Genomic DNA, 12,404 nt, shown 5'->3' on the forward strand with positions numbered 1-12,404 from the left:
ATTTTAGTCATGTGTTATATTTAATAAAATCTTAATACATTCTTAGATTATAAAGATTTGTGTAATTTTTCAGCTAGATTTTTAAGTTGGGGAACAAGGTGCTGGGTTCCATTTTGACATTTTCATACCTATGTCACTGCACTTCAGTATCTTTGTGCTTGTTGGCTAGGAAACACTGACAGCACAGCTGGCGGAGAAAACTGGTGAGCTTCAGAAGTGGAGAGAAGAGCGGGACCAGCTGGTCACAGCTGTGGAGACACAGATGCAGGCTCTGCTCTCCAGCAGCAAGCATAAGGACGAAGAGATCCAGCAACTGAGAAAGGCCGTGGCAGAGAGCACGGGGACAGTGAGTGGACGCGTACTCGTATGTACCTCCTCAAAATTGCTTCTCAGCTGTATATGCATCAGAAAGGAACCAAACACTTTAGCCTTTTGGATATTTTTCATGGTTTTTGAATTTTTAGAGTTTATTAGTCTTTTTGAAAATGTAGAAAGGTGGTTCAGCATGAAGTTTTGGTGAGTCTTATATAATTATAATTAGGCCCACCCTTAATTAAATTTATTTATTTATTTATTTAATTAATTTAAAAATTGAGGTGATCTGTCTTCGGTAGCTCTAGCTGTGAGGGAACTTGTAGAGGTAGATGTTCCCGCCTCTGCTAGGATTAAAGGCATTACCACCAATCACCCATTCTAGCCCACCCTCAGTTTTACTTTCTGACGACACAAATCATTTCTAAAGTAAGTGTAGTGATGGAGAGGCATCATGAGTTGTCAAAGCAGCTGCTTTTTAAATCGGGGTTGGAAATCCTAAGTGGGGAGCTTGTCTTGTACAGGTAGCACATCCTTAAACAGTCAAGGCACATTTGAAGCTTGGGAGACACAAGTAGATCTCTGAATTTGAGGCTAGCCTGGTCTACATAGCAAGTTTCAGGCCTGGCAGGGCTGCATAATGAGATTGTCGCAAAAATAAATAAAACCAACCAATAAAGTAGGGAACACTGTCCCCTTAGCATCTTAAAGTTAGTAATTTGCAGTTGTGTTACAAGGGAAGCCCGTGCATGGGAGCTGCTCTCTCCAGATGAACGCGGTAGCAGCTCTGCTGCTGGCCAGTGTTAAGGCGACATGGGTCCCTTTGGGTGGCTGTGCTGTGATGAATATTGGAGTTCACCAAGTTAAAACATGTCAGGTTTCTTTGAGTCACATAAGTAGTTTTGGAATAGGCCCTATCATAAAATGGCATGAAGACTGGCTTGTAAGAAAAGATTTACTATTTTCTCTTTTTCTATTCATAATGTTGTGGTTGCTTTACTAAGCAGCCTCTATCTAGGTTTCTTACTTTAGTTTGATTTTTTTACATATATTTATTTTGTATGTGTGTGTGCACATATAGACTGCAGAATGCTTCTGGAAGTCAGCAGAATTATAGGGAATTGGGTTTTGTCCTCTACTGTGTAGGTTACTGGATCCAACTTAGGGTCATTCTGACTTGCCTTGCTTGGCGGCATGCGTCTTCACTTGCTAAGCTATCCTTCTAACCCACCTCTGGTTTTTCAAAAAACATTTAGGACTCAGTTCTTTCTTTCCATTATGGGTTCCACAGTTTGAATTCAGGTTGTGATACCCGAAATTCAGTATCTTCTACCTGCTGAACCACTGTCCTATTCTGTACTTTGCTGTTTGCTTTTAGAGGCAGGGTCTTACTGTGACCTCGAACTCATGATTCTCTTGTGCATCCTCCTGAATGCTGATTACAACAATTCACCACCATGCTCAGCCCACAGTGAGTCTTAACTAGACAGTTCTAACAAAAGTAAAATGGCAGGTGGGTTCACTGTCTCAGATTTTGTCTCCGACTGACTGACAAGAGGCTGGAAAGTTGCCCAGCCAGCCTTTCCTGAGTCTAAAGATGAGGACGCTGAGGGAATGAAAAGTGGTTTATGGGAGTCTGCACTTCTAATATTCAGTCTGTGCATGGCTTAGTTTTAAAAATTCTATATGATACTGTTTTTTTTTTTTCAGATTAAAAATGATTTTCTTACTGCTTTCTTGTTTTAGGAAAACCAGACCATGAATCTCAAGCCTGAATGTAATGATTCAGTCGATCTTGGTGGAGTTGAAACTGAACTTCAGTCAACAAGTTTTGAAATTTCTAGGAATACAGCAGAGGTTGGTACTCAATAATACAGCTGGTTCTTTGCTCTCTTTACCTGCTGTAAATCATTGACGAGTATAACTACAAGTATAATGTCATTACACGCGTCTTTTATTTACTTACTTTTATTTTGGCTTCTTGGCTGATTTTCGAGTAGGCAGAGTGTATGCCACATGGCACATGTGGAGGCCGGAGAGCACCTTGGGAGTTGATTGTTTTTCCACCTTTATGTAGCCTGGAGTGATGAAGCTCAGGTCATCTTTTGGACTTTTGCTTCCTCTTCCTTGAACTGTTCATAAAAATAAACTTGATAGTCAGAAATAGATTCCATGAAAGATAAAATAAAGGTCAATATTTGTTCTCATTATACTTTGTTTTAAAATTGTACTCGTTGTAATAACTACCACCAAGCTCTGGTAATGAACCCCATTGGGTTTAGGGTTATGTGTTTAAGCAGAATTCCTCACTTTGGATTATGAAATACATAAATAATATTCTATATTATCTAAAATATTTCAATTTTACAAATGTATTGAGCTTATCCAGCATTGGGGATTTTGAAAAATACTTAAGGACACAGACATAAATGAGACATGATTGTCATTTGCATCAGGAATATTGGCGAGAAGCTCCTTTTGTAGAGTAGTGTTACTATTAGAAGGATAGAAGGAACCCCTCGCTTGGGATGTTGTGGGCTGGATTAGAGAACATGGTATCATGATTACACTCCTGCTCTGTTGCTGATTATATATGATGGAACATTACTTTCCCCATAAATTTATACACTTATATACTTTGCCCTAAAATCCCTTGGTTCCAGTTTCCTATTAAGAATTCCAGCTGTTGGGATTGGGGATTTAGCTCAGTGGAAGGCCCTGGGTTCGGTCCTCAGCTCTGAAAAAAAAAAAAAAAGAAAAGAATTCCAGCTGTTATTGTCTATTTTGTGGTTTTGGAAGAATCAAGTTTGGCATTATCTTCTGTGTCTCTTTACTGTCTTTGTGAGATTGGTCTGATCAACGAGGCTGAAAAGCCAAGTGACTTGTTTTTGCATAGTTGATGCTGAAAAGATGTGTGTGTCTATGCCTTCTGCTGTGGCCTTAGCCACTCGCTCACAGGCTAGTGGCTGGATTTAGGTTTCAAGCATTTCAGGACTTTGGGTGAGGTGTCCTTGAAAGCTTGCCGGGGAAGAAGGGGCAGGGTGGACGTGGGAGTGCTCCTGCAATTGTGCTCTTTAGAGCCATGCTCTCCTGTAATCTCCAGTGGCCACAGAAAGCACTTAAAGGAAGGAGAGTGAAAGACTCTTCCAAATGAAAAAGTCACGAAGAATTTGTTTCTGGAGTTACGTCTATTATAATTGGGGTGCATGTTTAAAATACCAATTTTTTTCCTTGATCTTTCTCTCTTAGTAGTGAGGTCCAGTAAACTTTTACCTATATCTCTCTTAGGTTCATAAGAATTTGAGTAATGCCAGTCTCTTAAGTTGCTTCCAACTTACTTGTTGGTATTAGGCAGGAACGCTGACCCTATTTTCTCCTATTTTAATATGCCATGTGTAACCCAGAGAGTGTAGATATATGTCAGTCTTCTGTCCCTGCTGTTGTCCTGTATAATTCTTTATCTTTCTCATATCTTGAATAGCATTTGAGAAAATTGATTTTTTGTGATGTATTGATTCACATAACAAAAGTAAATGACACCTTCTCCCATTTTTATATTGTCGTAGGATGGATCTGTAGTTCTTGACTCTTGTGAAGTGTCAACAGAAAATGTACAAAGTACTCGATTTCCAAAGCCTGAACTGGAGATTCAGTTTACACCTCTGCAGCCAAACAAAGTGGCAGTGAAGCACCCTGGTTGTGCCACACCAGTCACAATTAAGATCCCCAAGGCACGGAAGAGGAAGAGTGGCGAGGTGGAGGAGGTCAGTGGTCATCTGGGTAGTTAGTTATACCTGCTGCCCAGCTCTGCTCTTACTCTAGATCCGGAGCTTCATGGTCCTGAGAAAGCTGTGTACATCCGCTTGCTCCTCACACACTTCATCTGCAGTAGTCACGTGGTGCTATTGTTTCAGTATATAGCGTGTCATTTCCACTGTGGTGGGAAATGTCTGATGCAGAAAGTAGACTAAGGATGAGCTTGCTTGATCAGTATTTTGTCATTTAACAAAAATCTTAAGTCTTTGTGGTCATTTGGAAAATGAATCCTTTTCCATCAGATGGTATTAGGATAGGGACCTTCCTGTGGTGGGTAAAAGCTTGTACAGCTTGTTGGTGCAGTGTCGTGGTGGGGCTGCTGGACGTGGTATTGCATCGTAGCCATTAATGTGGAGAGTCACATGATCCTTCGTTCTCTGAAGCAGTGGATTAATATTTTTAAAAATTCTTCTTTTTCTCACTTTCTATGGGAGGTATATAATAAATGATTATATTTACTTCTAAAGTTATTTGTTTTAAGCTTAACATGCCTGGGGAAAAAAAACCTTTCCTCAATTTTCTTTTACTTCTTTAAATAGTAGTATATTTTCAAGCTGGTGGAAGAACAAAACTAGTAGTTGTCATACTCCTGAGGCTGCCTGTCAGGCAATCCGTTCCCAAGTGGACATTGTTGAGGCGAGAGAGCTTTCCTGTGGTACATAGAGTGCCTTGAGTACTTAGAGTTTAATGTTTTCCCCCCAATGGCAAGCACGTTTTAAATATGATTAAAATATTTAAATTTTATCATTTATACTCCATTGTTTCACTGGTACATCTTTTCTCTCTACTATTAAGAAGTTAAAATGCAGTAACACCCTCCCCCTCCCCCGTATATGTTTCATCTGTATCTCAGAAAAGATTTTCTGGATGTTGCAAGTTTAATTATGCTGAAATGTGAACATTTTATCTGACTTTGTTACATCCTCACTGTTGTAATAAAATCAGCTCTTGGGCCCCTGTGAAAATCTGTTCAACTGTCCTGCATTTTATTCCATTAAATGTTCCCAGAAGCTCTTTATTGAGCACTCCAAATGGGACTGTCCCATTTTGGGACTGTGTCTTTCCTTGTTCACTTCCCATGATTACTGTTGAATCCTTCATGTAGTCTGCCCATGGCCTTGTGCCTTCTATTTTGGAACTTGGATTCTGTTGTTTGGTTGAGATCCCTCTCCTTCTTTGCTTGTGCTTTCCTTACTTCATGTGTACTTGTATTTTGATTACAGCTAAAAGTATAACAGTTAATTTCACTAATATACTCCCCACCTCTGAAATGCTTCATCCTATGTAAATTTCTTTTTTTTTCTTTTAAGAAAGATCTATTTGTTTTCATTTTGTTGGATGGGTATTTTGCCTGCATATGTTTGTGTTCCATATGGAAGCCAGAGAGGACGTTAGGTCCCCTGGAGCTGGAGTTCCTATCATGTGCGTGTGGGGAATTGAACCTTGGTCCTTTGAAAAAGTAGCTAGTGTTATTTTTGTTGTTTCTTTCTTGAGACAGGGTCTCTTAACATAGCCTGGGCTGTTAGAACTTACTATGGAGAAGACCAGACTGGCCTTAAATTCACAGAGATCTGCCTGGCTCTGCTTTCTTTTCTTTTTTCTTTTTTTCGGAGCTGGGGACCGAACCCAGGGCCTACTGAGCTAAATCCCCAACCCCTGGCTCTGCTTTCTAAATGCTGGAATTAAAGTGCCAACACACTGAGCTATAGAACAGTTCTAGCCATTGTTCTTAATTGCTCAGATGAACCTTCTCTCCATCCCTGTATCTTATTGCCCTATTTTGCCTTTATTTTCCTTTTGATCCTGACAGATTTCAGTGAGAAATCTTAGATGTGTTATGTTTTTGGAGATAGGACATGATTATATAGAGCTGCATGTAAAGTTCAGGTGAAACAGAAACATGTTCTTGGAGGTTCCAAGACAATGGTGCCTGCCGTTGACTTCAGGCAGTCCCATTGCTAAGCTCACACTTTGACCCACAGTTTCTCAGCCTCAGCACAATTCAGGGTTCTAAGCTAAAGGTCTCTCTTTTTTTTCTAGGACTTTGTGATTTTTATTTTGGACTTTTACCACTAATTGCCAGTAATATGTTCTTTCTCTCTAGCAAAAACAACCAGATATCTTCCAGCATTGCTGCTGGTTTTTGAACAGTAGCTGCCCCTATTTAAGAAAAACTATCCTAATTAGTAATGTAGCACTTACAGACATTGTTCTCGAGTCTAAAGTAACCAGCACTCTTACTACATTCATTACTCGTAGGACTTGGTGAAATGTGAAAATAAGAAGAATTCCACACCCAGAAGTAATGTGAAGTTTCCCGTTTCAGAGCATAGAAATTCCTCTTTCAAAAAGGAACAAAAGGTTTGCCCTCCCTTCAGTGACCATTTCTGTGGTTTATATGATAAAGCAGGAGCTTAGATTTATGATGTCAAATATTGAGTAGTAACTTTCTTATGTCTAATTACAGTAGTGTCCAATTACAGCTCAGTTGAAATTTTTTACACATGTAATTTACACTAGGATATAACTTTAGCATTTACCCATTAGCAGTCATTTCTTCAGGTGTTCCCTTCACTCACACGAGCTGTCAGACTGGTTCTGCCATTGTTTAGACCTTTGATCTTAATATACGAATTTAATTCCAAATTCCTTTAAGAATGGCCATAAGTGCTTCCATGTAACTCTTTTCATTATCAGTGACAGAGTGTTTGTTTTTTAGGTTTTCTTATGTCCGTCATCTAAGAAGACATACTCCTTACGGAGCCAAGCATCTACGGTTGGTGCGAATGTAGCCTCTAAAAAAAAAGAGGGAACACTACAGAAATTTGGAGACTTCTTACAACATTCTCCAACAATCCTTCAATCAAAAGGTTGGTGGAATAGTTAGATGACCATTTTTAATGTATGCAGAGTGCTTTCAAATGTCCAGTTGTACATACACATAAGTCTAATGCTTAAAGCAGGCAGGCATTGTCTTATTCTGGATACTGTGGAAAGAACTGGATTAAAACAAGATGTTCCTCCATGTTCACTATGTATTGGATTAGAGAGGCTAACATTTAAGTATTAAGATCTAGATAGAACAGAGGTAATATATTTATTATATATTATAGTATATAGCAGAGGTAAAATAAAATGGTTAGACAGTATTGAAAGAGAGAGAAAGCCAATCAGAATGATGAGGGAACTTTGAAAAAGCTTTTTTAGGAAGGGAATGGAATGTGGGTAGAGAAATGTAGGGCTGTGTACCCTTCCACCTTTTGGAGGGAATGCCTGTTAGTATTGTGTACCTTTACAGTGGTTTTGTTTTGATCTTCCATATATGTAAAGATTAACTATTCATATACATATACATACCATACCAGCTTGGGGCCGAAAGATTTATTGGCTTAGAATTTCACACCACAGTCCATTATTGAAGTGTGACACTGATACAGAGACCATGAAGGAACAATGCTATATAGTATGTCTTTGTTAAAATATGTACTATGTATATTTATATGCATAGTGCATATTTATTATAGGGAATAGTTTTAATGATGGTAGAAGATAGAATATTTGAACAACCTTGCAGTAAATCTCCAACCTCAATAAGCCCCAGCAAGGAGAATGTAACTCAGTCGTATGTTTATAAACTGCACACCTACATTGGCTCTACACCACTTTCTTCCTCAGCTATGAAGTCGCTGTTACTTTCAGTTTCTCCAGGCTCTGCACTTTTGCTCCAACTTCCTTCCTACTTCTCTCCCCCTATCCTCCTCCTCCTTTTCCTCCTCCTCTTCCTCCTCCCACTCCTCCTCCTCCCACTCCTCCTCCTCCCACTCCCCCCCCTTCCTGTCTTGCCTGGAAAACCTAGTGGTTGGCTATGTTTCCTCTTTATCAGGGAAATTCCTCTGCAGAACAGTATAACGTGTACATGAAATTCCAGGTAGGGAGAGTGTGTACAGGGTTTTGTGGAATTGCCTGAGTGAGAGCAATAAGATAAATTGGAGAACAAAAGTGGGGAAGATGGGGAAGGAAAGACTGGAACCACAGTTGAAACAAGACAGAAAGTACTTTGTGAAAACTAATGAGGGTGCTAAACTTTCTTGATTCAGTGCCTTTAGCGCTTCAGAAAATTAAAAACTTTTTAGTCTATTTCCTAAACTCTATCTACTGTGAATTGGGTGTGGAGTGGGTGTGCATGCATGTAAAGAGTTGGTGATTATATTGTCATTATGGGCATCTTGAAATATGGGTATCAAAGCAAATCTACCATATTATTTCTTTATTCATTTATTTGGTTTATTTAGTGTTTGAGTTTTCGAGACAAGGTCTTCTGTATAGCACAGGCTAGCCTAAAACTCAAACTCTTCTGCCTCATCTTAATTTACATGGTGGACAGACCTCCCGGTGAGTGAAGGTGCTAGAGCCTCAGTGATACTTTGTTGTGCACCCCCCGCCCCACAATGTATTGGATGTGTTTCTTCATCAATGTTCTAGTCATTTCTTGTCACCATTTTCTTCTCGATTTCTATGTATTTTTCATTAAGAATTTCAGACCTTTGCAGTTAGAAAATTAACACAAGAATAAACTTTTTTACTTATAGCAAAAAAGATAATTGAAACAATGAGTTCCCCAAAGTTATCAACTGTAGAAGTAAGTAAAGAAAATGTATCCCAGCCTAAAAAAGCCAAACGGAAATTGTACAGAAATGAAATTTCATCTCCCATCAACATATCTGGCCAAGTGGTAAGCTACTATTTTATTTTTCAACAGTATAAAACTATACATTTTCTTTTTAATTACAAAGTATTTGTAACAATTTGAATTTTAGGATTTTTTAATTTCTTTTTAAAAATCATTTTTAATATGTATGGGCGTTTGGGATGCTGTATATATACAGACCATATACGTACCTGGTGCCTGTAGAAGTCATAAGAGTGTGTTGGATCTTGTGAAAATGGCATCACGGACATTTGTGTGCTGCCATGTGAATGCTCTTGTGAAAGAGCCACCAGTGCGTCTAACCTCTGAGTCATCTTCCCAAACTTTTTCCTTAGCACTCTTAAGACAGGTGTTATACTTTTGGTCTCAGGTATATTAGCCTTATAGTACTTAAATATAAATACCACAATAATGTATAGTATATACACATACAAACATGTATGCATACATACATACACACACAAACATGCATCATGCACTGACATTTGAAATTTTACCAGAGTAATATTTCCATCTATATTCCAACTAATAATTTATTTACTTCTAAAATCTATTCTTCCTTGTGCTATCATTATTACAAGAGTTGTGTAAGTCTGAGTTCATATATCTATTAGAAACACTAAATTGATATTTCATCATTTTCTCTCATCATCTTTAAGCCTTTTATGTTTTTGGTTTGTTTTTTTTTTTCTTGTTTAAATTATACTTGTATTTTATGTGTATGAGTATTTGACATATATGCACATATGATGTACACCATGTGAGCAGTACCTTTTGAGGCCAGAAGGGAGTGTTGAAAAGGAGTTATGGAGGGTATTGGGCTGCCATGTGGGTGGTAGAAATGGAACCACCACTGAGGCAGCTCTCTAGTCTTGTTTGTGTTTTTGAGATAGGGTTTCACTATGTAGTCCAGGATGGCCTGAAGCTTGTAAGGTTCCTTCTGCCTCAACCTCCCTGTTGCTGGGATCCTTGTTGTGTTCCCACATGCCCGGCTTCCTGTAGGCCTTTTTTAAGAAAAGAAGGTTGTAGTCACTCTGATTCATTGTTCCCATGAGAGCTGTAACAGGAAAAATTCTCATTTGCTTAGTGAATAAAAGTGAAAATAGAAAAATAATTAAGGGGTTTCAACAGGTAGTGACCAGGAAAAACTAAGAAGTATTGATTTTGCTTTAGTGGGCTGGCACCAAAAGACACCTAGAAAAGATTTAGTGTCAGCTACCGTTTGCTATTTCATGTACTGTTCTACTAGTCATATTTCCCATCTGAGCAGTGCACAATTTCTCCCCTTAATTAAAGGAAGATTCCTATGTCTACAGAGTAGTTTTGCTATGTTAGAGTATAGTGTGCTCTCCTCTTAACATTAGACGACCTTTATTGCTGTGAAGGGTGATCACCTAAAACTGGTCTGAGGTATATGTGTCTAAATATTTTAGTACATATTTCAATCTTAGATCTGCCTTGGATTTAGTACAGACTATAGGTTTTTTTAATTCTTGTATTAGGTTGAGTGATTCTTTTACAAAGTCTGTTTTCTTTTACACGTATTTGTTTAGAAAAAATGAAATCTAATATATTAATTATAGTCAGTGATTAAGCACATAAGTACATCACTCATAAGCAAATATTTTTACCTATGTTTGAAAAACTGAAATTGTTTATTTCAGATTTTAATGGAACAGAAAGCAAAAGAAACTGATCATCAGATTCTCAAACGACGGCTTCGAACACGAACAGCCAAATAAATTGCTTTGGTAGACTGTTTCACTGTAAAGTTTATATCCACAGTCATTGTAAATTGTACGTTCTAAAGTTTACTTATATATATTATGATGTATTAAATGCCTCTGTATAGATTGGTGTCATATATATATAATTTTAATTCAATAAATATATCAATAATATACCTGTGTACTTTATACAGCTCTTAAAATTTTTCTTTATTGTATGTGTGCTTGCTTGTTTGTGTGCCACAGCACATGTAGAGATCAGAGGGGAACTGGTAGGAATCTAGATAGAAGTTGATATTCTCCTGCCACTTTAGTCCTGGAGATTGAACTCAGGTAGTCGCACTTGGTGGCACTGGAATATACATATTGGTCTAAAGTAGGCCTTTTCATTGGACTTTAGTCTTGTTAGTTTGTGAGGTGGGGTGAGAAGTCTTCCTCTTACTCTCTGTTGCAGGAACTCTGATCACGTCCAATTAGTAAGGGAATGGGGAAAGAGCAATGGCATGTCCTAGGGCCTGTCTTCAGGGCCAGAAGGCCTGTCCTGGGCCTCATTGAAATCCTTGTACCAGAATAGGTTACTCTGGGTGGTAGAATCGTTCACGAACTGCTTGATCTCATATGTGTAGGGCCCCATCTGTCAGGGTTGTGAGGTAGGGCAGACAACAGGCCAGGCAGGCTCTGAACTTCTTCCACTGAAGGCAACAATCACAACTGACCCCTCTGTTATACCTGTGATCCAGGCATGGCAGCGGAAGTGGGACCTGGAGGGGCCCAGTAAGAAGCATAGCAACCACCTGGTACTGGGAGGGAACTAGATTATACTTTGTTTGTTTTGTTGACTTTTTTTTTTTTTTTTTTAAGACAGGCTTCTGTGTAGCCTTGGCTGTCCTGGTACTCAATCTATAGAACAGGCTGACCTCAAATTCAGAGATCTACCTGCCTTTGCCTCCTAAATCCTAAGATAAAAGGCGTGCACCATCACTCCCCAGAAGATTATACTTTTTGATTCAAGAAAATAACAAACATTCTGAAGCAAACAGAAGTAGCTTTGCCCTTTAAATTCAAGCTTAGCAGTTTGCAAAGACTTTTGCTGTCTGTTAGCAGTAGAGGACCCGATAGAGAAAAAAGTGGAGGGACAATGAACTGGGGTACAGAAATGGAATCAAAGCTGAAACTAGTCCCAGCTGACTGCAAATTTGAAATGGGAAGAGAGTAAGTCATTTTTACATGTCTTAGTTACTTTTCTATTGTTGGAAGAGGTGTGGCGAAGGAAACTTACAAATGAAAGCATTATGTGGGGGCTGGCTTTCAGTTTCAGAGGTTGAGTCCATGACCACCACAGTGGGGAGTGTGGCAGCAGGCAGGCACGCATGGCACTGGAGTAGCAGCTGACAATTTACATCCTGACCCACAAGCAGAATACAGAGAGCTGGAGCCGAGGGTGGGAGCACATTGTGGATGCCATTTGACATAAACTTGTAGACTAACATAAAGAAATTTAGAATACTGAAAACATACACAGAACAACAACAAATCCCAAGAAAGGATATTGTTAGATTCAAGACCAAAGTGATTAAAAATGTCATCCCAAGTGAACTAAACTTAGTTCACATGAGGAAAGTCATAATTAGGCAGAGAAGTCTTTTCTTGAAGATGGGCATCAGTAGAGGTCCACAGCGAGAAACTTTGGAACACCCAGACTCCATCTTCATGGCATGTCTCTATGAAACCTCTCCCTCAAGGCTCAGGGATCCACAGGTAAGAGGAGGTGGATGACCCCAAAGAAACAATCATTTTATTTGGGTGCTTCTCAACCATTCGGTTTCTTCAGTTGACAATTC

General features: G+C 38.9%; 1 protein-coding gene across 8 annotated transcripts in view; it reads left to right on the plus strand.

The window, feature by feature from the left end:
* Kif20b (kinesin family member 20B) overlaps positions 1-10,756 on the plus strand; it is a 55,372-nt gene extending 44,616 nt beyond the window's left edge. For 3 of the 8 annotated variants that reach the window (XM_087565250.1, XM_087565192.1, XM_087565225.1), the window contains exons 26-32: positions 170-364; positions 2,059-2,169; positions 3,879-4,076; positions 6,388-6,489; positions 6,848-6,998; positions 8,718-8,860; positions 10,501-10,752. In XM_087565250.1, coding sequence (XP_087421376.1) covers positions 170-364; positions 2,059-2,169; positions 3,879-4,076; positions 6,388-6,489; positions 6,848-6,998; positions 8,718-8,860; positions 10,501-10,578 — 978 coding nt within the window. In that variant the 3' untranslated portion in view covers positions 10,579-10,752. 8 annotated transcript variants of the gene reach the window in all.
* Positions 10,757-12,404: the final 1,648 nt, after the last annotated feature.

Source organism: Rattus norvegicus, chromosome 1 (assembly GCF_021556685.1).
Source record: "Rattus norvegicus strain SHRSP/BbbUtx chromosome 1, alternate assembly SHRSP_T2T, whole genome shotgun sequence".
In the NCBI taxonomy this organism is placed as follows: Eukaryota; Metazoa; Chordata; class Mammalia; order Rodentia; family Muridae; genus Rattus; species Rattus norvegicus.